The sequence below is a fragment of the Chrysochloris asiatica genome, unplaced genomic scaffold (genome assembly GCF_000296735.1).
Source record: "Chrysochloris asiatica unplaced genomic scaffold, ChrAsi1.0 scaffold00092, whole genome shotgun sequence".
Classification (NCBI taxonomy): Eukaryota; Metazoa; Chordata; class Mammalia; order Afrosoricida; family Chrysochloridae; genus Chrysochloris; species Chrysochloris asiatica.
In genome coordinates this window covers 10,231,718-10,256,747 of record NW_006408610.1, presented here as the reverse complement: position 1 = coordinate 10,256,747, position 25,030 = coordinate 10,231,718, and the positions used below count along the sequence as shown (strand labels likewise).

General features: G+C 48.3%; 1 protein-coding gene across 1 annotated transcript in view; it reads left to right on the top strand.

Annotated features, from left to right (window-relative positions):
• Window positions 1-23,935, top strand: part of PAQR5 (progestin and adipoQ receptor family member V) — a 26,706-nt gene extending 2,771 nt beyond the window's left edge. Inside the window, exons 3-7 of the mRNA XM_006866575.1 lie at window positions 2,387-2,592; window positions 7,297-7,423; window positions 17,124-17,220; window positions 20,365-20,506; window positions 23,694-23,935. Coding sequence (XP_006866637.1) covers window positions 2,387-2,592; window positions 7,297-7,423; window positions 17,124-17,220; window positions 20,365-20,506; window positions 23,694-23,935 — 814 coding nt within the window. The remainder of the gene's footprint in view (window positions 1-2,386; window positions 2,593-7,296; window positions 7,424-17,123; window positions 17,221-20,364; window positions 20,507-23,693) is intronic.
• Window positions 23,936-25,030: the final 1,095 nt, after the last annotated feature.

Genomic DNA, 25,030 nt, shown 5'->3' with positions numbered 1-25,030 from the left:
CTAGGTGGGACAGAGGTAAATGACAATGTATGCACAACCCTGCAATAACAGGGCTTCAGGATACAGGGATTGAGGCATGGCTTGAAAGAGGGAAAAGAGGGGAATGTTAGGATGCTTGGCTGTCTTTTGAATCTTGGTTTCCCTGGTGTACCACTATAAAATAGACACTGGAGGGGGAGAGAAAGGAATAGCCAGGAATACCACCATGTAAAGCTTGTAAGTCTGTCATCTGCCTCTAACTGATTGGAATACCTAAAATGGGGCTACAGTGTGCCCAGTGAAGGAGGTTTCCTGAGGAGCCTCTGTATTACACAAGACCATAGGTGGAATCTTGAACAGCATCCAGAATCTTCTAAGGGGAAATTTCCACTTGAAACAACAAGCAGACCAGCCTGGAGCAGCCAGAAGAACAGAAGATACTTTCTGAAAGAAAGACTGACAGGAAAAATACAAAACAATAGAGGCAGACTGACTGATTACTACAAGAACAACAACTTGCTTGCCCAGGAGACTTCAAGGCAAGTGGTCGGGTCCTCTCAGGGCAAACCCCCTTCTAAGACTAAGACTCAATGGGAATACACGCTCTGATTGGTAACCACGTTCATCAGCCATAAAGGGAAGTGAGGGGAAAACAGCAATGAGGCTGCGAGCTAAGCCCTACAACGTTTAATAGACTCCTGTGAACCTGGGTGGAGACCTGGTTGGCCAGCAGTGTGGCAAGTCCAGGGGACTCTTGGACCCAAAGTCAGTGACATAGCCACAGAGGAACTAGAGTGGAGAGTGAAACGTCCAGATGATAAGAAGAGAGGGCATCTGCGTACGTACACCCACACTTGCAGATAATACCCACTTGACCTGGCTTCAACGACTGGATGATCAGAGCTCAACTGGAAGAAGAAAGAATAGGGAAAAAAGAATAACCTGATACAATTTGATGAACTTGACCTACACCTATGGAAGTAATGGCTCAAACAAAAGAGGGAAGAAATCTTCACAGCGAGGATCATTCCCACCCCCTCCACCCATGGAGAGGACAGGGATGGGCAACTTGGACATTGGCTACCCAGAATCGGGGGGTGGGGGGGAGGCTATAGAGGCAAGAAGTGACTGGCTTACAAGCTTTCAAGAGGGAGCCTAGATCCAGAGGGCGTGGAGGAAGGTAGAATCTCCACTGAGTGGTATCCAATCTGTGTAGGCGGGGCTGATGAAAGGAAATACGGATAGGCCTCTTGTGATACAATAATGAATAATTGTTATCAGGACTAACTGTGAGGGCTGGAAATGCAAATGTAGACATTTTGTGGCAAGGGAGGGGAGTGATTAACTTTGCAGTCTAGGAGCCGAGGTCCTTGAGACCATCAAGGGAGAAAAGCAGAGAACGGAACCCTACCCAGAGAAACAGTGATGCCAGGGATGGAGGCAGAGATGATGACTTGGGGAGATGGAGCGGTTGGGGACTTTGGACCCGGAGGGGAAGAGGAGGGGCTGTGTGTGGACCACCAGGGGCCAGGCTTGCGGGGTATACCCTTTGGTTGATGGATGATGCATGGAGGGGATTGTAACCATGGCAAGGAAACGGTATATGATGGGATCAATGTGAAGCTAATATCCTCCCATGTAAACTATCACATAATTTACAATAAAGCATTGAAAAAAAGAAAAGAATATGGTTTAAGAAACAGCAGGTAGTGTAAGCTTTATTTTTGCTGGGCCAGAAGGAAAAACCCCTTTAGTGTAGTCAGAGAATTTAGCAGTGCTCCTTCACTTCCTTTGAAGAAAGCTATATAGAGTTTTTCTTTGGAGGAGTTAGTGGGAGAGGGAAAGCCATTCTCTAGTTTGCAGAAGCTCTGCAGGCGAGAACCCCCCAGGCATGCATTATAGGTTAGGCAGATCTGATGCAGATCTCTGCAGTATCTCTACATAGAGAGAAGTCCAGAAATCTGTGCTCAGCTCTGAGGCTGCTGTGGGACTTGGCCCCTTAGTTTTAGTAAGGAATGTTGTGGAAGGAAGGGGCAGTTGAAGATTCCTCTAGGTTCTCCAGACCCTAGAGGCATTGCTGTTGTTGGAGAAGCCTTCCTATAAGGGGGACAGAGGCAAGCTAAAGGGGACAAGGACAAACCACAAGGATGGTAAGAGGTCAAATTCAGATCAAATGTCGAATGGTTGAATGGACTGGGGTTACTTAATGTGAGCTTCAAGGCTGAGGAGTGTATGTGAAGAGCGCCTTAAAGGCTCTTTTATGTCTCTTCTGTCTATTTCTCCCAAGTTCAAAGGAGCAAGTAGGGATTGGTCATCTCAGGGGTATGGGAAACAAAAGAGAGTCAGGTGAGAAGCCTAAGAGCCGCCGCGGGCCACAGAGGTTGAGTGTGACCATGCCGTGTTCCAGGTTCTTCATGTGGAGATTTGTGACCATACTATATGTGACAGACATCCAGAATGACAGCTATTCCTGGCCTCTGCTTGTGTACATGGGGACCAGCTGTGTGTACCCCTTTGCATCCAGCTGTGCACACACCTTCAGCTCTATGTCCAAGAATGCCAGACACATCTGCTACTTTCTGGATTATGGTGCCGTCAACCTCTTCAGCCTGGGTACGTGAGGCTCCGCTCTCGCCTTCCGCTTTCTCTGAGCTGGGGTACCATGGGCCTTGTGGGGTTTGTGGAAGAGTCCTGGGAATATCGGGGCTCCTGTCTAGGTGAGTGTTTCTCCACAGAGTTGCTGGTAAGTGGGTAACCGCTGGCCTCGATTTACAGTGTTTGCTCATATCTCTGGTATAAACACTTCCACCATGGCTGGGACATCACTGAGTGTGGAGTTGAGAAGATGTTTGCAGTATGATTGCACTGTACAGATATAATAGAAGCAAATTGAGTGTTTCTTTTATGAATGTAATTTATTTAATGTGAGCTTATGTGATTTAACTTTTAATAATGGCTCTGTAACAACTGGCTTGTAAGATTTTTGGAACTTTAACAGCCAGCTCTCGTAGTCCAAGATGAATGACTCCAGCCCTCATCCGGCCAGGTGGAGAAGTCAGATGGGATTCGGAATGCCATGCCCAGGGACTTAGAGGAATTAAGAGATTTGCTCAAAGGCCTTTTCACCACACAGGAATTGAGTGGTGAACCCAGAGCTGATAGGCTGGGTATGCACACCCCATGCCTTCTTGTCTTTTCCTCCAGTTCTGATGTCCCTTTCCCCTGCCCCCTCTTCTCTCCTCCCACTTGTGGGCATCTATCTATCCCTCAGCATCCGAGGTCTATAGCCTCTTCCTTCCTCTGGTTCCTGCTCTGGATATTCAGGAGGCTGTCCACAAGGAGGGGCCAGTGTATTGAAAGTCTCTTTTTCACACACACATATATATGCATACACCTAAACACATGCACATACAAACATGTACTACACACATACACTACACTTTCCCTGTCACCTGGAGTCCTGGTGTGGTGCTGTAGGATAAGCATTGAACTGACCACAAGGTCAGCACTTCAAACCCACCAGCCACTCCTCGGAAATGCTATACAGGGTCACTATGGGTTTGAGTCAGAAACAACTCAGCACCAATTAATAATAAAAATAACATCCTGTCACCTTACCTCTCATGACTCTAACGTCCACGGTCTGGACCACAGTTCACTGGATTTATGGCTGCAGAGGTCCCAACCTCCTCTGGGCTGTCAGAATCAATGCAGGCTTTTCATCTTCAGCTATCTCCCACGAGCCCTCAGTTCTCTACCCCTGTCCTTTCCTTTTCCTTCTGTCTTCCTTTCTTTTTCTCTCTCTCTCTGTCTCTTTTTTTCTTATTGTTATTAAGTGCCTTAGAGTCAGTTCCGACTCATAATGACCCTGAGGAGTCCTGGTGTGGTGCTGTGGGATAAAGCATTGAACAGCAAGGCCAGTTTGAACCACAAGGTGGGTAATTCAAACTCAACAGCCGCTATTTGGAAACCCTATACAGGGTCACTATGAGTCTGAACCAGATTCAACAGAACTTGACAACATAGGGTTTCTGAGGAGCAGCTGAGGTTAGCAGTCCAGTGCTTATCCTTTAGCGCCACACCGGGACTTGATCACTTCCTATGGCCTCCTTGCACCTCTCCTCATTCATTCTCCTCTGCTGGTTCCCCTTCCTCCACTGTTGCTTATAGGTGGGTGAGTAGAGAATCAGCCCTAAGACCTCTTCCCCTCTGCCCACCCTTCTCTAACACCTCTGAGCAGGGTGCTCCTAAGCCCCCATCTCTAGTTTAAGCCACTTGCCTGAGGTCCCCATTGGGACTGAGGCTGAGGCACCTTCCCAGATCTCCTCTCCTGTAATGTCCTACCTGGTCTTCTAAGATTCACCTCTGCAAACAGTCCTCAAGCCCCTCCTCCCTCACCGCTCTTGACTCCCACCATTCTAGCCAATCAGGGTCAAATCTAGCTGATCTCTCCTGCCACCCCCCTCCCCCCACCCCCGCCACCAAGTCAATTCTGACTCCTAGTGATTCTACAACACAGACTAGAACAGTCCCATAGGGTTTCCGCGTCTAGAAATCTTTACAGAAGCAGATTGTCATTTCCTCCTCTGAAGGAGTGGGTGATGGGTTTGAACTTCCAATCTTTCAGTTAGCTGGTTCTTAACTCATTGAGCCACCAGGGCACCTTGAGCCCCCTACAATATCCTCATGCCTGCCCACCCCATTGTCCTGTCTCTCACCTCCCAATCTTCCATCTGTGTTCCATACAGCCATCAGAGAAGGTTTCAACAACATTCTGACCAGGCCACCTTTCCCTTTAGAACCTTCCAAGACTCCTTCCTCATGGTCTAGGATGAAGTCCAACCTCCTCCTCCTGGCTGCTTACTCACATATCATCTCTACCCAGGGCCATCTCTGATAAGGACACCCAGTTTTGAAGCAGTCACTACGTGGCAGACACCATGTGGTATTGGCATACATCATTGATTACAGCATAACACAGTGCTGACGGGAGCCGGACTGCCTGGGTTCAAATCCTGACAAGGCCCCCTAATAAGTGTATGCTTGTGGGCACTTTTCTTAACGCTCTCCAAACCTTAATTTGTACATCCGTAAAAATCACCATGACTGCTTCATCTTAGGGCTGTTAGGACACTGGAATGAATTTACGTCCAGGAGGAATGTAGGGCAGTGCCTGGCATTTAGTAAGCATCAGAGGGAGTGTTCATTACCTTGATGACCTCATCAACCCTGACAGCCACCCTCTACGGCAGGTACCACTATTGTCCTCATGCTCTATGTGAGCATAGGAGACCACCCAGCTTGTAGGTGGTAGAGCCAGGGTTAGAACACACACTCACACTGTTGGCCCTGCTCTGGACTGCCTTTATTCTGTTCACCATAGTCTCCATTCATAGTCTCCTCCTTCTCTGGACCCTGTATGCCCTCCTTCCTCCCTGCAGGGTCTTTAAGGCTCGACCCCTGGACCTTCCATGACCCCTGCTCTGGGACCTCCTCCAAGTTCCAGGGCTTTCTCTGGTCCCTGCTGCCTCTGTTTCTGCTCCCCTGCTGCAAATCACTCCCTGAGGACAAGAAATTTGCCATTTCTATTTGGTTTTCCAGTCCTAGACCAGTGTTTAAGGCGCTTTGGTAGCGTAGTGGTCATGAGTTGGGCGGCTAACCGCAAGGTGAGCAGTTCAAAACTATCAGTCGTTCCATGGGAGAAAGATGAGGCTTTCTGCTCCCATAAAGATTTACAGCCTCGGAAACCCTATAAAGGGTCACTGTGAGTCGGAACCGACTGCACGGCACATAACCACCACCAGCATGTAACAGGACAGATGCTCCCAGGTCTAAGCAGGCAGAGGGGAGAGCTTGGTTCTCACTGGACCTCCCTAAAGAGAGGGCATTACAGGCCTGTATGGCCCTCAGAGCATCATCACCTTCACTAGTCTTCATCTGTCAAGTGATGAAAGGCAGAGGCTGCACTGTCCTGGGCCCAGACCTGCTGCAGCCTCGAGGGCCTTGTGATGCCATGTGACTTTAGCCTGATTCCTCAGGCCCTGGGCAGACAGGACTCAGCTGCCTCCCTGGAGGGGACCTAGACAGGTGAGGGCACCTAGAGAGCATCAACCTCAGCCCCTCACTCCAGGTGAAATACACCTGAGCCCTTTGGAACTAACTGCAATTGCCCCTGTTCTTCCGAACAGAAGTTGCAAGCAAATAGGTCTCTAGATGTTCTTAGGTGACTCTTATCACACAAATTCCCAAACCTAAAACAAAACACCTGAAGGAAGTCTCTTACAGTCACCCCATTGTATGTGTCATACCTCAGAATGGCAAAGTCCCCCCCTTCAATACTGATCTTTCCACACAGAGCCCCCCCACTGATTTGTTGGGCAGGTGAAATGTCCCTACTCTGAGGTAAAGCCAAGCACACTAGGGCTGTAATTGTGAGCAACAGTTTAGGACTCTGTCCCTAAACTGCCTGGGTTTGTAGTTCAACTCCTACTTCTGAGCTGTGTGACTTCGGTGAATTACTGAACCTCTCTGTGCCTCCATTGCCTCCCTGGTAAAATGAGGACAAGTACAGGATTTATGCCAGAGGGTTGTTGTATATGTGGAGTCCATGAGTTAAGATCTGCCAAGCCCTTGGAACACTGCAGGGCCCATAGTAAGTTCTCAGGATAGGATCTGAGTGGTGGAGAAGGGAGAGAAGGACATTCTGGGATAGGGAATGGCACACACAAGGACACAGAAGCAAGACTGTGGGTCTTTTGGCCTGGTAAGAGCTAGGCCAGGTGCTGGGGACCGGGTCAGGTGTTGGGACGGAGAGGGTTGGGCCAGGTGCTGGGGACCAAGAGGCTGAGCTAGGTGCTGGGAACAGAGAGGTCTGGGTTGGGTGCTGGGGACAGAGAGGTCTGGGCCAGGTGTTGGGGACAGTGAGGGCTGGGCCAGGTACTGGGGACAGAGAGGCTGGGCCCGGGTGTTAGGGACAGAGAGGCTGGAGCAGGTGCTGGGGACAGAAAGGGCTGGGTTGGGTGCTGGGGACAGTGAGGGCTGGGCCGGGTGTTGGGGACAGAGAGGCTGGAGCAGGTGCTAGGGACAGAGAGGGCTGGGTCAGGTGATGGGGACAGTGAGGGCTGGGTCGGGTGTTGGGGACAGTGAGGGCTGGGCCGGGTGTTGGGGACAGAGAGGCTGGGCCAGGTGTTGGGGACAGTGAGGGCTGGGCTGGGTGTTGGGGACAGTGAGGGCTGGGCCGGGTACTGGATGATCTTTCAGAGGAGCCAGAGGTGTTGAGTGCTAGCTCCTCTTCCCAAGCAGGTCTTTCTTTCTCAGGCTCAGCCATTGCCTACTCTGCGTACACCTTCCCGGACACGCTGGTATGCACCACCTTTCATGACTACTACGTGACCCTGGCGGTGGTGAACACCATCATCAGCACCGGCCTCTCCTGCTACTCCAGGTACCTGGCCTCTTTGATCTCTGGTGGGGTATATGCACCTGGCATGTATCTCCAAGGCTCATTGGAGGGAACAGAAAGAGAGGCCACTCAGCACAAGGCTGTTTCCTGTTGCTGGGCAGGGCCAGCTTCACGGCTTCCAATCGGACCTCCTGTTGCTGAGCACAGGGTCACTTCACACAGGACCTCAGGCCCAGAAGGGCCTTACCCTGGGTTTAAGGCTCTGTTGTCACCATCTTAATAATTTTCTAACAAGGGACCTGGCATTTTCCTTTTGCGCTGGGTTCTGTAAAGCACGGAGCTAGCCCTATTACTAGGCAGCCCATTTACTCTCTTTGAACCTCTGTTTGCTCACCTGTAAAATGGGGGCCACACATGTACCTTCTTAGGTGATTAAGAACAGCGCAGCTAACACAGGCCTGCAGTGGCCTGTAGGTAGACAGTCTATTAATAATCACTGAGGGACCTGCCCTTAGACATACATACGGGGGATGAGAGACATTCAGATGCTGACATGTCCCCAGGAAAGCTTCATGGCCAGAAGTCCTGGCCAGCTCACAGTGCCCTCTGTCTTCCCCTTTTACTCAAAAAGCTCATCGAAGATAATTAGGAAAGACATTGTTGTGGAAATCCCTAAGCTCCTTGACTTAGCTCTTTGTAAAGGTGAACTGCCAAATGTTCCAGTTACATGCATGACTTATAAAACCTCACACAGGGCGGTGTTTGGGCGACTGCTCTGTTGCCATGGTGCCAAGGTACAGACTACATCCTGGGGTGAGGAGTTTTGGTGGCAGATCATACATACTTCAGTCCTTAACCCCTTGGTTCACCTCAAGACCACAATTCCAGGGAGCTTATATGAGTCTCCCTGCTAAGACCTCAGAGGATTATTATTGCTTGCGACCCTCCATCCTCCATCCTCCCCCCTCTAGGAAGACACATGAGGATGGGAAACAAATCCCTACAACTTCTCTGGAATGATCTCTGGCTCCAGCTTCCTTTGGGGACAGGTTTTGCAGGACTAAGGGGAAAGTATACAAGTTCTAAAAACTGGAAGAACTGTTTTTTTTCCTTCTCTCCTTTTTTAAATGGGTAGACTAGATTCTTAAACAGCATCAAGATTACTTGCTCCAATTTGCCTTCCATTTCCAGCCCTGAGATAGGCTGGGAATAAGGTGTAAATGCCCTGTTTCTCGTGCAATCTCAACACCATGCTTGGAAGGTTTGTTGTTATTGTTAGGTGCCATTGAGTCGGTACCGACTCATAGTGGCCCTATGCACAGCAGAACGAAACACTGCCCGATCCTGGGCCAACCTCACAATGGTTGCCACGCTTGAGCCCATTGATGCAGCCACTTTGCCAATCCATCTCACCTGGGAGGTAGTCGGGAGTAAACTCTTTATTCTTCCTGGAAATTGCAGTGCTCTCCAAAAGCTGAGAGGAGCTGGGATTGACTCCTAAGAGTGGAATCTAAAACCAGGCATGGTGGGATTATTATTTCCTTACCCCCCAAGTCCTTGAGGACTCTGGCAATTCAAAGCCCTTTCTTAAGCACGACTTCTGTGCCAGGCAGGGCCCGTGATGATGGAGAGGGGAGGACATGGGTCCTTGCCTTGGGTGAGGGAAGGCCCAAACCTACATAGAAAGGAAATAATAACAAAAGCAGCTCAGACCCTGGGTGGATGGGCGCATGCTCGGGCTATGGCCCAGGTCACCTGGAAACACCTGGATCTGCTCCTTGGACCAGGTATTGTCTGTGGGGCGTTGGTGGATCCAAGGGAGGAGGCAAGGAAGCCATCTTGGATGTGGACGGAAACAGTCCCAGAGGTAAAGCAGACCCAGGACTGCTTTCCCAGGAACTACAAAATGCTAATTCCTGGAACACTTGCAGCTTGTTTGTTGTTTTTGTTAAGCTTCATGAATCGCCTGTGTCTCTGGATTGGATTGTTTGGTTTGTTTGGTTTTTAGCCCAGAGTCCTATCTGCTTTCTCAGATACAATGGATAGGTCTTTTGGTACCTTTGGATCAACCTGTCTGGCACGGCAGCTTGACCAGGAACCTGCCGAGTATCCATGTTTTGGGGCTTCTCCTTGTTAATTGGTGGATTCTTTTTTTTTTCCTCTCTAAATGCTCCATAAAAACCCTATACAGTGTTGCTATGGGTCAGAATTGACTCCACAGCACTTAACAACAACAACATGTTATTTCTTTTCTTGAGCATATACACAACATGCCATACACCAGTTCAAGTCTCTACATGTACAATTCAGTGGTACTGATCACACTGCTAATGTCATGTGAGCTGTGCAACCCCCCTTTTCTAAGTTGTGCTTCCCTCATTGCCATAAACTCTTTGGCCCCTCAGGTCTCTTTTGGAGTTGCTGTTGTCTCTTTGATCCTATTTAGATCATTCTTAAAATGTTCAAGATAGACCTTTTTGCTGGTTAAACTGTTGTTTGGTTTGAAGAAGACTTAGGGAGACACTGTTGGTTTAAGTTTTTTTTTAATGTTGTATTGTGAATTATGTGATCGTTTACATGGGAGAACATTAGTTTTACATTCATCCTATCATATATCGTCTCATTGCCATGGTTACAGTCCCCTCGATGCATCATCAACCAACCAAAGGGTATACCCTGCAAGCCTGCCCCCTGGTCCTCAGCACACAGGTCCTCTCCCTCTCTGGGTCTAAAGTCCCCAGCTGCTCCATCTCTCCACGTCATCGTCTCTGCCTCCATCTCTGGCATCACTGCTTCTCTGGGTAGGGTCCCGCTCTCTGCTCTTCTCCCTTGATGGTCCCAGGGACCTCCGCTCCTAGACTGCAATGTTAATCACTCCCCTCCTTTACATTTCCAACCTTCACAGCCAATCCTGATAGCAATTATTCACTATTGTATCACAAGAAACCCATCCACATTTCCTTTCATCAGCCCCGCCTGGACAGATTGGATACTACTCAGTGGAGATTCTACCTTCTTCCACTCCCTCTGGATCTAGGTTCCCTCTTGATAGCTTATAAGCCAGTCACTTCTTGCCTTTGTAGCCCTACCCACTCCCACCACCCCCTTGGGTAGCCAATGTCTAAGTTGCCCATCCCTGTCTACTCTGTGTATGGAGGGGGTGGGAATGATCCTCGCTATAAAGATTTGTTCCCTCTTTTGAGCTACTGCATCCATAGGTGTAGGTCAAGTGCATCAAATTGTATCAGATTACTCTTTTTTTCCTCTTCTTTCTTCTTCTAGTTGAGCTCTGATCATCCAGTCATTGAAGCCAGGTCAAGTGGGTATTATGTGCAAGTGTGGATGTTCTTATGCATATGTCCTCTCTTCTTATCAGCTGGACGCTTCACTCTCCGCTCTAGTCCTCTGTGGCTATGTCACTGACTCTGGGCCTAAGAGTCCTCAGGTCTTGCCACACTGCTGGTCAATCAGGTCTTCACCCGGGTTCACAGGAGTCTATTGAACATTGTAGGGCTTAGCTCACCGCTTCATTGCACTTCCCCTTATTGGTGACGAACGTGGTCACCAATCAGAGCATGTATTTCCATTGAGCCTTAGTCTTGGAAGGGGGTTTTCCCTGAGGGGACCCTCCCACTAGCCTTGATGTCTGGTTTAAGGTTTAAAGATGATCTCAGGACAGTAGTTTTACAGGTTCATGCAGCCTCCATGACCCTTACCCCCAACAACTTAATAACAGATATTACAATCATCAGCTGTGCAGTCCTACCCTTAATCAATGTCATTCTTCTGTCACCATCACCATCACCACCCCTTTTCCTCCTCCCTCCTGCCCCTGAGAACCACTACAGAATCCTGTACCATCCTCAAATGTTTCTTTTAGCAAGAAAACCTTTTCTTAATTTTTTACAAGTGATCTTAAATAATATTTGTTCTTTTGTGATTGACTAATTTCACTCAGCATAATGTCTTCCAAGTTCATCCATGTTATGCAATGTTTCTCAGATTTATCATTACTCTTCAGTGTGGCATTGTATTCCATTGTGTGTATGTACAAAGTTTATTTAACCATTCTTCTGTTGATGGGATTCTGGACTGTCTCCATCGTTTTGCTATGGTGAATTAGGCTGCAATGAACATGGGTGTGTCTACAGATACTTACCTCACAGCTCTGATTTCTTGAGGATATAGACCAAGTAGAGGAATTGCTGGGTCATACAGTATTTCTATTTCCAACTTTTTGAGGCTGGACTGCAAGGTCACTTTGAACTTTAAGGTTGGAGGTTCAGGCTCACCAGCCACTCCTCAGAAACCCTATATAGGGTCACTGAGCCAGTATCAACTCGACAGCACTTAACACTTATCACTATAGAATGTCCATCTTGTTCTTGTCTGAAAGATTTATATGAAAGCCTACTCTGTCTAGCATAAGATTGTCACTCCAGCGGTCTCTTGGTTTTTATTTACAGGGAACATTTTTTTTTTTCTAGCCTTTTGCTTTCAGCTTGTGGCCTTGAGTTTGAGGTGTGTCTCTAGTAAACAGCAATAGTTGGACCATGCTTTTAAAATTCATTCTGCTACTCTCTGCTTTTTGATTGGAGCATTTAACCCATCTACAGTCACTGTTGTTGTTTTGTTAAGTGCCATCAAGTTAGTTCCAATTCATAGCGACTATGTTTAGAGTTTCCAGGAGCGGCTGGTGAGTTTGAATCGCCATCCTTGCAGTTAGCAGTCCAGTGCTGATCCTCCAACGCCACACCAGGAGTTCATGAATTCTTTTATTTATGAGACTCATCTGTGGCTGTTTTACCCTTCTTCCTTCCCATCCTCCCTCCCTGCTTCCTTTCCCTTCCATCCAGCTGACCTTCCCTAGATGCTGCTGTGTCCAGGGAACATGGTAAGACCCAGGGATGCAGTGTTTCAGTGTCTTCTCCAAGATCTTTTCCTTCTTCCTCCTCCAAGCCCCATTCTTGCCCCTCCCTCTTGCTCTCTAAATCCCTTGTGGGGCCTGGAGAGGCAAAAGAACCACCTGCCCTGTTTCCTGAGCACAGAAGACCATGAGCTCTCCAAATGCTACCAAAACAGTTATGTTTGAAAATGCACTCATGCCATTACAATCATTAAGTTCCATCAGCTCTGACTCATAGCAGCCCCGTGTACAACACAAGGAAACACTGAGCCATCCTGTGCCATCCTCAATTACAATACATACCATTAAGGCAGATCTCAGCATTGGAACCTCTTGGTTCTTATTATCATGGAATGGGAGTCCCTGGGTGGTGAAAATGGTTAATGCCCACAGCAGCTGTAACAAAGAAGTTAGAGATTTGAGTCCACTGAGAGGCACCTCAGACAACAAAGCTGGCTGCTCTACTTCTGAAAAGTCAGTCAATGCAGACCCTACGGACCGTAGTTCTCCTCTGACACACATACGGTGGCTGTGAATTGGAGGGGACTAGATGACAGTTGACTATGCAGTAGACCCCTGGGTGCCACCAACGGTTTGTACACTACTTTGAACCACAAGGTCGGTGGTTCAAACCCACCAGTCACTCCTTGGAAACCCTATCCAGGGTTGCTATGAGTCAGAACTGACAACACTTAACAACAACAAATGGTGGTGGTTTGAAGTCACTCAGCAACACTACAGAAAAACAAAACAAAACAAACCCACTGGAATGGGGTCAATTCTGACTCATAGCAGCCCTGTGTAGGGGTTCCAAGGCTGTAAGTCTTTATGGGAGCAGGAAGTCTCCTTTTTCTCTCTCGGAATAGGGGTGGGTTTGAACAGCTGACCTTTCATTTAGCAGTCCAGTGCTGATCTCACAGTGCCACCTACTATGGAAGAAAGAACTGGGCTGTCTATGTCCTTGAAGATTATAGTCAAGAGAAACCCTATGGAACAGTTCTACACTGTACCACATGGGGTCACTATGAGTCTGAATCAACTTCATGGCAACTTGGTGTTTGGTATCATGGAATTTCATTCAAATGAATATGCTTTAGAAGATTACCCTCTTGAGAGACTATGTGACCTCTCTGTGGTGCTTGGAACAAGGTGGGGTAAAGGAGACCCCAGCCTGCTCAACGCTGCCCACAGGAGCCCAGAAAGGAGTCTTCACCCCCTTAAGAAGAGTTTCCCTGTACTCACTTTTTTTTGCTCATCCATCCAAGGCGTTGGACCACTGATTCTTTTGACAAATACTGGCCAAGTGAAATGCCTTGTGGGTAGTGCTGTGAGGGAGAGGTGGATGTTCTTCCCCAGTAGGAAGCTAACTGTGCTGGTAGATGGTGTGTGGCACTTCGGTGGGAGGGCACGGAGACTTGGTTGAGGTCAGAGCTGGGTGTAGATGATGGTTCTAGAACAGATCTTGAGGTTGGAGAGTTCAGTCCAATGGCAAAGTGCTGCTAATGTCTGAGCTGTGGGGGGTACATTGAAATAACCATGTTTCTACAATTGTAGAATTCTACAGTTCTCCCAAACAGCACCACCTTCCCCAGCCCCTCGCCTTCAGCTCTCTACAATGGAGATTTATCAGTCACAGCCAAAGACCACCAGCTTTAAGCACTAGTTACAGAATTCCAGTTGCAACAAGATTTGCCAAGTTTTAACTAGTATGGAGTCCTAGTGTCATGGTATGATAAGCACTGGACTGTTAACCTCAAGGTCGGTAGTTCAAACCCACCAGCGGCTCCTTGAAAACCCTATACAGGGCCGCTAAGAGTCGGAACCGACTCAACAACACTTAACAAGTATGGACAACAGCCTTGCTGTGGCGCTGTATAAGCACGGGACTGGTAACTGCAAGGTTGGCAGTTCAAACCCACCAGCTACTCTTGGAAACCCTATACAGGATTGCTTTGAGTTGGAAACGGCACACAACAACAGTATGGACTCAACCCTCTGAATGGAGGGGATTCCTTTCAGTGTTACCTTACAGTCTCTTTCTGGGCAGAGGAAGCTTGAATCCCCAAAACTAGCTCCTCGTGTGGGGCTGCAGGGACTGCCATAGCAGGGGACTTTGGAGACTTCAGGGCAGTGGAGGAGGTAGCAGGTGTGCTGCTGTGGAGGCGTCTCTGGCCCCATCTCTGGCTGTGGCGGTACCTAGTGGCCGGATGCGGGATTGCATCTCAGTCGTGGGAGGCCCCTCACTCTGGCTGCTGGCTGGCCTCTGCCTTTTCCCTCCTCTGTTGCTATCTCTCTCCTGGTCTGCTTTTTCTCCTTTTTCCCCTGTAGACTCGGCTTTGCAGTTGGAGAGGCCGGTCCGTTTATTCCCGGGGGAAGCACTTAATCAGGCCGGGCGCAAGGCTGTCTCCAGTCTCAGGAAATCCATGGTTTGGGGAATGGCCCTCAGCAGCCAGAGCCAGCCTTCTTCGAGTGTAAGTGGTCACAGAAGAAGCATGCTTTCAGAGGGCCTGCTGCAAACGGGCAGAGTCTGCCGCTTAGATCAGAAGGCAGAGCAGGCGGTGCTTGGGCGTGAGGGGAGTGTGCTCTGAGGTCATGCTCTCTGCATAGGATGCAGGTGGTGATTTGAGGCCTACTCAGGATTTCAGGTGTGGCGCTGTGGATCGGCACTGGACTGCGAACCACAAGGTCGGCAGTTCAAACTCACCAGCTGCTCCTTGGAAACAGGGTTGCTGTGATTCGAAACCGACTCTACTGCATTTAACAATAACAGCCTGATAAGCGGGGAATAAGTGAGAAACGGAGTCAGACACCTAACTTTGCTTCCTATTATATTAGCTCACCTGACTCGGTGAAATTCCTGAGATTCTGTCAGTTCCTTCCTTTTCCTATTTTCTGGTCCACCATAATTAGAAGGTGGGGAGAGAGAGAAAATAAGAGCCTCACAACACACACACGTTTTTAACTGCCATTTAGTAAGGACTTGGCTCTGTGTTGCGCACATTGGAATGCCTTTTATCATCTTCATCTCATCCAGTCCTTACCCCCTACCCCTGTGGCACACAGGCAGATTCAGAGGCACACAAAAGCTCAGTGACCTTTAGGGTCATCCGATCAGGAGTGGCAGAGTCTGGATGCATCCAGCCCCAATGGTCCACATTAACTCACCTGAATCACAGCACCCCGCTGCCCTGTCTCCCCTCCCCCGGGGTTTGCGCTTTATCCTGGGTTGTGGTTCTTGTCTGAGGGGATGCTGAGTCGAGGACCCTTTTTCCTTTTCCTCCTTGAACTTCTTCTTCTCCACCTGGTGCCTGCCATGTGCTTGTCTGGTGTCCAGCAGGGTCAGGAAAGGAGAGACATGCTGGTGGGCTTGAAGAGGCTGGGGCAGGGCTCACAGTGGTGGCTTCTTATCAGTCTGTCCCTGCTTGTTGCCCTGAGGACTGGAGGGACAACAGCAGCCTGGAGAACGTCCACAGGTTTCTGAGCTGGGCTAGGGGCATCCAGACTCTGCTCATGCCCCTAACTTCCAGACTGCCAGATGTGGAGATGACAGCCTGTAGTTCATCTTCGGGTTTACAATCAGGTGTCTGGACTGACTGGACAGATGTAAGCAACCTGCCAGGGAAAAGTGGGCTAGTGCTTAGGGGCTGGAGAAGAGGGTCTGGGGACAGCGGTGTCTGGAGGCACAGACCCTATCTCTATTGGAAAGGGTCATGAGGGTCAGACCTGTAGGTTGAGGCTGGGAGAGGGGCCCAAGTGTGTCCACTGTGTCTATCTGCATTCAAACAACCTTCCCCCTGCCCCCAAAGTCTCAGCACCTGTGCTACTTGGGAGACTGACCTCACTTCCCAGCCCCCTGCAGTACACAACAGACTTGAAATGGGTACCAGCCTGTCCCAGCTGGCCTTGCGCAAGAGCACTTCTTTACCCGAGCCTCACATTTGGGCTGTAGTCTTGTGTGAACAGCTCTGTCCTTTGTTTACCATGCCCCTCTCGTGTCCATCTGTGCCGCTCTACCTATCATGGCCCATCTGGAAGGACCTGCCTCTCTTAGAAACACTCAGCGTCATCCCTTTCAATGTTGACTTCATCTGTCTTTGGACTGGAGATGGGCAGGGGGTGGTGGTGAGAAAGAGTGACGTCACATGTACTCAGTTTCCAGGGACAGCAGGCAGGTGGGTGGTAGTAACCACTCCAAAACCTTCTCAAAGGAACGAATGCCTAGTTGACTCTTGGAGCTTCTCCTTGAGAATCACCTGGGAGGATCTGACTACCTTATTTTTTTCACATATATGAGTATGCCCACATAAATAACATGCACACACATATAACATGCATAGCTTATATAGGAAAGTCATGCAGTTTTTTTTTTTTTTTTTTGTAAAAACAAAATAAAACACATAATCGCACATTGTTTAAGAATGTGGTAGCAGTGCATCTTGGTCTTTGAGTAAGCCCTTTCCCAGTGTCTGCGCTGTTGGGGTCCCCTCCCTGCCCCCGGTCTCTGGCTGTTTAAAGGAACTTGGCCTTGGAGGATTCTTTCTGCCCAGAGCCTCCTCCCTGGCTTCACTCATACCATAGTGTCAGGAGATGTCATCCCTTGAGATCTTTCACATCTGGGGTTGAGTCACTTCCATAGGGGCAAAACAAAGGGAAAAGCCTGGTGGAAACTGGCGGCTGCAAGAGGTTGTGCAAAATTGCTCATCCTTCTGTTGATTCTGACGGCCCTTCGTTATTTCCATTGAGTATTGTGTAACACACAGGATATTCAGTGTGTGTGTTTAATCTCCCGAAACGTTTTTCATTCTCATCTCTTCTCCTTGGCCTTCCTTGATTCAGGTTTCTTGAACTCCAGAAGCCGAGGCTGTGTAAGATGCTACGAGTCCTCGCCTTTGCTTACCCCTATGCCTGGGACTCCTTTCCCATCGTCTACAGGGTAAGGTGCCTCCTACATTCCATGGCAGCTCCTGGGGGTGGAAGCACCATGCTGGGCACTGTAGGACAGGAGCTGCCATGGACTCAGAGCCTTCCTCCCCCAAACAGCACAAGATGCACTGCAGGCAGTGCTAACAGGGGCTGTGGTGCAATCCCGGAGGGCTGCGGAAGGGAGCTAGCCTGGGGTTTAGTGGAGCGACTCGAATACTAGCTGCAGGTTCATGGGAAACCTGCCATCTCAATACCTTGATTGCCTTCCTCTGTAAACTAGCATCTCCTCTCACCCAATGTGAGGAGGATTAAATGAATTAGCATGTGAGCTGCTGGCTTGTCTATGTGTCCAATAACTGCATTATTATTATTCCTTTTTGTACCATTTGGATCCTGGTGTGGAGCTGTAGGATAATCACAAGGTCGGCGGTTCAAGCTCACCTGATGCTCTCGGAAACCCTATACAGGGTCACTATGAGTCGCACCCAATTTGATGGCACTTAACAACAACAATGTACCATGAGTATTGAAGGAAAAAGTGAGACTGAGGATCTTAAAGGATAGACAGGAATCAGACTGAGAGCAGGAAGGAAGAGGACGTAGGAGGAAAAACAAGAAGGGTGCAAAGTCTGTGCCCTCAAATCCAGATTCCACAGTGCACTGGCTGTGTGACCGTTTCCTCATCTGTAAGTGAGGCTAACATTCTCCACCCCCTTCATAGAGAGTGGTGGTGGTGTGCCATGGAGTCAGTTTCAAACTCATATCAACCCTGTATAGGGTTTCTGAAGCTGTAAATCTTTACGGGAGCAAAAAGCCTCGTCTTTCTCTTGTGGAACGGCTGGTAGCTTTGACCTGCTGACCTTGAAGTTAGCAGTCTGACTCGTAACCACTATGCCACCGGAACTCCTTAGAAGGTTATTGTCGTTGTTAAGTGCCGCTTAGTTGGTTCCGACCCATAGCGACCCTGTATAGAGTTTCCAAGGAGTAACTAGTGAGCTTGAACTGCCGGCCTTGTGGTTCAAACTGACTTTGCAGTCCAGCGTATTAACCCACAGTGCCACACCAGGACTCCATTAGAGAGGGTTGTTGTTGTTGTTAAGTGTCAATGAGTTGGTTCCAACACATAGCAACTCTGTATAGGATTTCTGAGGAGCAACTGGTGAGCTTGAATCGCCAACCTTGCAGTTCAAACAGCTTTGCAGTCTGGCGCATTAACCAACAGTGCCACAAACAAAATAGTAGACCTGAAGTGCTCAGCAGTGCCCAGCACACAGCTAGCGCTCTGGGTAGAGTTCCCTTCCCTTCCCTGTGGGTCTTCCCCAGGAGGTCCAGATAGCCAAGCCCAGAAGTGAAGGGAAGGTCTAGTTGGCAACCCCCCCCCCCCCGCCCCCTCAGCTCTGTGGGCCTGGGAGAGACCCAGAGACGGGATATGCAGCCCATTCCCACACTCCTTCCTGGAGCAAACAAGACCCACACAAAACCACAACAGAAAGAACAAGCTGAACAAGCTGGTCCCTTACGCACACAGCTGCAGGAAACTGGGGCAGGCCGTGAGGAGGGGAGGGCCTGACCCTGGGACCAGAGGGCCTGGATTCACATCAGGACTTAGCCACTTGGGCCAGTTTCCTCATGTGCAAATTGGGGATGTTAGAGTCAGCCTAGGAGCCCTGGAAGCATGTGCTTAAGCTCCTGTCTGAACTCCCCAGCTGCTCCAGGAGACAGATGAGGCAATCTGCTTCTGTAAAGATTTCAGCCTCGGAAACCAACCTGATGGGGCAGTTCTCCTCTGTCCTGTATATGGCCACTATGAGTTGGGGTCAACTTAACAGCAATGGGTTTTTTGTTTGCTTTAAAAATCTGCCTTATGGTTTTTGGTTGTTGTTGAAGCTTAAAGGAAATGATGCAAACAAGGGACAAGGCTTAGTGTCCTCAGTCACTGGAAGCTACTATTGTCATTTATAATAATACTTTGACAAAAACTGTACTTAATGTCAGAGTAGTCGAATGGCTGTAATTCATCTTTTTTGTTGATGTCTCACAGGCATTCTAGGGCCCGAAACTCTTAACTAGAAAACTCTCACTGTTGCTGTTGTTAAGTACCATTGAGGTGGTTCCGACTCAGTGACTCAGTATAGGGTTCCTAGGAGCAGCTGGTGAGTTTGAACCACCGACCTTATGGAAGGCAGCCTAGTGCACAGTGGTTAAAGTGCTTGACTGCTTATCAAAAGTGTTGGTGGTTTGAACCGACCAGCCACTCCACGGGAGAGATGTGGCACCTTCCTTCTGTAAAGGGCCTTGGGAGCCTTGTGGGGCAGTTGTGCTGTCTTACAGGGTCGCTGTGAGTTGGAATTGATTTGCCAGCAGTGGGTTGGTTTTCTGGCTTTGTTATTAGGTGCCATTGAGTCGGTTCTGACTCACAGCAAACCTGTATAGGGTTTCTGATGAGCGGCTGGTGAGTTTGAACTGCCGACCTTGGGGTTTCAAACCGACCTTGCCGTCCAGTGCTTATCCTACAGTGCCACAGCAGGGCTTTGGATGGTGCAAAAAGTTAAGCATTCAGCTACTCACTGAAGGGTTGGCAGTTCAAATCCACTCAGAGGTACCTTGGAAGAAAAGCCTGGTGATCTGCTTCTGAAAGGTCACAGCCTTGAAAACCCCGAGAGAGCAGTTGGACTCTGCATAATTGGGGTAGCCATGGGTTAGGATGAAGTCAACTGGCAGCTTGCTTGCTAAGGTCTTCATTAAATGCCTGGGGTTCAATTGCTTAACGTATCTCCCTTTACAATATTTGCATTCTACTGTAAGGGTGACGATGCATGTAATGGGACTCCTCTCCTCTCCGTTTCCCCTACCTTCCCTCCATCTTTCATTTCCCTTCCTATTTTTTTTTTTTTTTTTGGTAATGAAATAATCCCAAAGGCTCTCATGAGCATCAAGGGAATTAAAATACAACTGCCTGAGTGTCAGTCTAAGACACTCAAAATAGCAACTCTGCCCAGACAGTCCCTCAGATCCCCTTACGAGCCACAGATCCTCGGAAGTGAGGGCCTTGACCTGAGAAGTCCACGGTCTCACAGCAGCTGGTGAGAAGAAAGGTGGCCTTCCTAAGGCATGGCCTCCTCTCAAGACCCGATGTTTCTTTAAACACCTGCAGCTGTTCCTGTTCCCAGGGGAGAGTGCACAGAATGAAGCCAGCATGTACCATCAGAAGCATATAGCCATGACCCTCCTGGCTTCATTCTTCTACTCCGCACACCTGCCGGAGCGCCTGGCTCCTGGACGCTTTGACTACGTTGGTGAGTGTGCAGTGCCCCTGCTTGCTGCTCGGGCTATTTGACCTGAGGGTGGAGGTCTCATCCCTGATACCAGCACAGCCAGCTGTAGTGGCCAGCCAGGGCAAAGAGAGAAGCAACTTCTCAGCAATGATGCTGTCCCAGATACATGTTTAAAGTCTTTCCCCAAGTTCTCCAGGCCCAGGCCAAGGTGAAGTGAGAGTGTAGTTGACAGATCCAAGATGTATGAGGGGGCTTCAAATACTTACTGGAAAATTCTAGAATCTTTAACTTCCATTCCCCACAAATTTTTTGAAGACTCTTTGTCCGTAGCTGATGCACTGCAAGGTAGGATGGAGAAAGATAGAGAAGAGGTGGGGGTGGGGGGAACGGGGGGACGTGTGTGTGTGTGTGTGTGTGTGTGTGTGTGAGACCAGCAGGGGGTCCCATTATTACCTAGTACCTGAAATCATGTTAAATGGGCACTAGGGACACTGGACAGCAAGGGTCCAGCAGTGTATCTGGAGAGTGTCTGGCTGGTTCACGGTTGGTGGGAGGAGGCCAGGAGTTATGGCAGAGCAGTGGTTCTCAGGTGGAGACCCTGACCAGCAGCAGCAGGGTCACCTGGAAACCTGTTAGACATGCAAACTCTCTGACTCTTGAGCCAGAGACTCTGGTTGGGCCCAGCCATCAGCATCTGTGTGATTCTCCAGGCAAACCTGAGCTCACTTAAGTTGAAAAGTAGTGTGGTCAAGAGATGTAGGAGCTGCAAGGTTTTCACCTGCTGGTAGAGTTCTTTCCCAGCCCATAGAGGGAAGATTGGGGCACGGCTCTGCAGAATGTCTCCCCACCGTGGTTCTGGGGATGGTTGTGAGAGCACCCTTAGGTCACTTCAGGTGATGCTGACAAATCTTTCTGATGAGCTAAGCTGTTAATGGAGTTGAAGGGTCAGTCATTGTCCCCACCTGGTGGTCCGGAACCTTGGCTCTCCCCAAACCCATCTCACCCATGATTTTGCATCTCCTCCTAAGAACTGTGGCTGACTAGCTATGCTTATTGGATCTGATTAGCAGCATCTTGGTTTTTTGTCTTCTTTCCAGCAAGGGCTTCAGGTAGCAAGATACTTACAAAGCAGATTTCAGAAAGGGAAGAGGCAAAGAGGCCAGGGAGTTGGAGGAAACACGAACCAGCTCATCAAATCCACCACCCTGGCTCCACTTTGGTTAAACAGAGGTAGCCGTGGATGATGTCTTGAGGTGGGCGGTATAGGAAAACTAGTCCTGGGCCTTAGTTCCAGCTCTCTAACTTCTTAACGATGTTTCATTTACTCACTTGTAGCCCTTTCTCTTGGGGCTAAGAGGTGCAAAAAATACCCCTTTGGGAGAAAATCTGCCAGATAGCACTAGACAGGCCATTAACAAGAAGTTTTCAGTTTTTTAATAACATTTTTCTGCTATGCCTGGGACTCCGTCTCCAAGGCAAGGCCCCGTGTGCCTCTGTAGAAGGTGGGATATTGCTGGCACAGTTGGCACCGGCCCACAGGAAGCCCCTCCTTATTCCTGTTCGGCAGGATTGCTGAAATCAGTCTTCCTGCTGCAGCTACATTTCAGAAACGTCCAATATTGATGGCCTTTCCCGTTCTTTTATCTCCTGCCCTACTGGAGGCAGCTGTGAGCCTCAACTGGTGAATGCATCCAGTGCTTGGAGAGAACCCAGTTCTCCCCTGGACAAGAAACCACTTTGCTACATCCCACAGATTGGAAATCTTGGCAGTCCCTGATGTGTGGCTCCACGCACACCTTCCTGGGTGGTAAAGACCCATATGCTGGGAGCTTCCTGATGTAAGGAACTCACCAGACACCCAGCCACTGGAGAATCTCCACCCTCCTATACTTTATTTCTGACTCTGCCTCTACACCTTGGTGGATAAGCAGCCAGGCTGGTTCGTTCTGGAGACTCATTTATTGAGTACTTACCCAGGGATAGACCCTGGAGGTATTAACACTGATGTTGTTTCAACCAAAGGAGAATCCTGAGTAAATTCCCAAATGGACTTCTCATCTTACTTTTGTAAAGTTGTCCTCCAAAGTGGTCCCCTTTCCTGGGCCCTGGACTCCTTTTCTCATCAACCATCAAATCAGCATTTCTTTGTCCACTCCCACCACTGTCTCCTGGGCTTCCACCCTTGTAGGTTGTCACCAGATGAGCTGAAGTCCAGCATGGCATCAGAGAGGAAACGATCCTAAGAACTTTGTGGTAGACCTGCAGTATATGAGAGGTCCAGCAGTTAAGTGTGTGGCCAGCGGCAAATTAGGCTGGCCTCTCCTTTGGCACTGAAGCAGGGATTGGCTCTCAAGAAAGGGGTGGATGATCTTTGCCAGAACACGGTGTCTCTTTTTCATCTGGAAAATGCGACTGGCGGATAAATTGTCTTTCAAATGAAATTGATTTGCTCTGATGGCCTTTTTATTTTACTCACCTCACATTTTATTTTGAAACTGATTGTGAATTGAGTGGAGGTTTACAGAGCAGATCATCAGTTTTACATCCAACAAGTTACATACTTTATCTCGGACTGCAATCACCTCCATGTAACAAGTTCTTCCACTTCCTCCCTGTGATCCCTGTTTCCATTCCACCCTCCTTCCCAACCTTTCTGAACTTTATCTGAATGATTGGCTATTCCATGGTGAGCAGAGGTCACATGTGTTCTTGTCCCCCCTACATACCTATCTACTCCTTGACAGAAAATGGGGCCCCGAGGGTAAGTTCTGCTCCAGACCTGAACTGTGGCTGAGGGCCTGAGTTTTGAACTCTTTACACTGTCTTTCTGACCAGTAGCCCAATCTATTTTTACAATTTTGAGTTTGCTCACATTCCAATTTTTCTAAGTAACTTTTTGAGGCATATTTAACATAAAATTCTCCCATTTCAAATGCAATTCAGTGGTTTGCTTTTTGTTTTCAGTACACTTACCAAATTGTGTGCCATCACCCTAAGTCAGTCTTAGGATTTCATCAGCGCAGTAAGACCCCTGATGACCTCTTCCCACCCCTCCCCAAGGTAACCATTCCTCTGCTTTAGGGTCTCTATGGATTGCCTATTCTGGGCACTTGACACAAATGGAATCATCCAATATGTGGTCTTATACTTGATTTCTGTTGCCTAGCGTGTTCCTATGGCTGACCTGGTGGCCTTCTGTTTGTCACAGGCCACAGTCACCAGCTGTTCCACGTGTGTGTGATCCTGGCCACGCACTTGCAGATGGAAGCTATACTTCTGGACAAGACCCTGAGGAAGGACTGGCTCATGGCCTCCTCCAGGTCCCTCTCTCTCCTCCAGATCACTGGGGCCATGCTTCTGTGTCTCACCTTCAGCCTCAGCAACATCCTTTATTTCTCAGCTGCTCTGTATCGGATTCCCGAGCCAGAACTACATAAAAAAGAGACGTGATTCAGACCATAAGCTTTTCATGCCAGGCGCCAACATTAAAATGCAACATCCTAGACTACAGTACTTGATACAATGGCCTAAAATATTAACAATTGGTATCTTGGCTCTTGTGGGTGGGCCCATGTTCAAGAGGTATTTAAGTGGGGCAAGTTTTCTAAATGTGCACTGATTTTGTGTGTGATTTTCATAGGGGAGTAAGGGTTTGAATAAGTTCTTGAGGAACTCAATGTTTCATAAGATTTTAAATTCACTTAAAACACGTTTGTCCGATTTTATGTAAACACATCTGGGTGGAGTACAGCGCGCTGTAGCTTGGCATTACTCTTTGGGGTTTGGTCTATTTGGGGAATTGCACGTGACAGGGTTTCTCCCACGAGCTTCGGTGGTGATTTGCCAACTACTGTGGGAAGAAGATGAGCATTGTCACTGGGAAGACCTGGGAGAGAGGAAGTGGTGTCTGTGGGAAATATTCTAGGATAAAGATATCTGCTTTGGGAAGGGGTCTTCTTCACACCCTCACCTCAGTGAAAGGAATAAATAGGAGAACATCTCCCCACCTTTAAAAAAAAAAAAAAAAATTTTTTTATTCAGAGAAACCTTTGGAAAATTTACAACCATTGAAAACAGAAAACTTTTCTACTTCTTGTTAATAAATGGATATAATGTTACATGTTTCCATTCATATATATAATAGGGATTTATTCATTCTTGCAAAAAAAAAATTACACTTAAATTCTAGGATAAATTTACTCAGAAATTATACTTTTTAAAAAAATTTTATAAAATAGCAAACTTAGGAATCCTATTCATGTGTAGATGCTCTTAAACATTTTCCCCCCATCAAAGCCCTGCTGTACGTAGCTGAATCAGAGACAGAGCATAATTTTTTTTGTTCACACAAGTTTTGGGATTTTTCCATCCATCAACTTGGCGAGAAGGTCTAGGGTGGTAATGAGGCAGAGTATAACTATTTTCAACCATGCTGCAATATGGAAAAGGAAACAGTCATGTAGATGACCATTTCTCTTTAAAATGGGCCTTTCTCCTTTGATTCTCGGACAAAGAATGTCAACTACTGAAGGACAAGAAAATAAC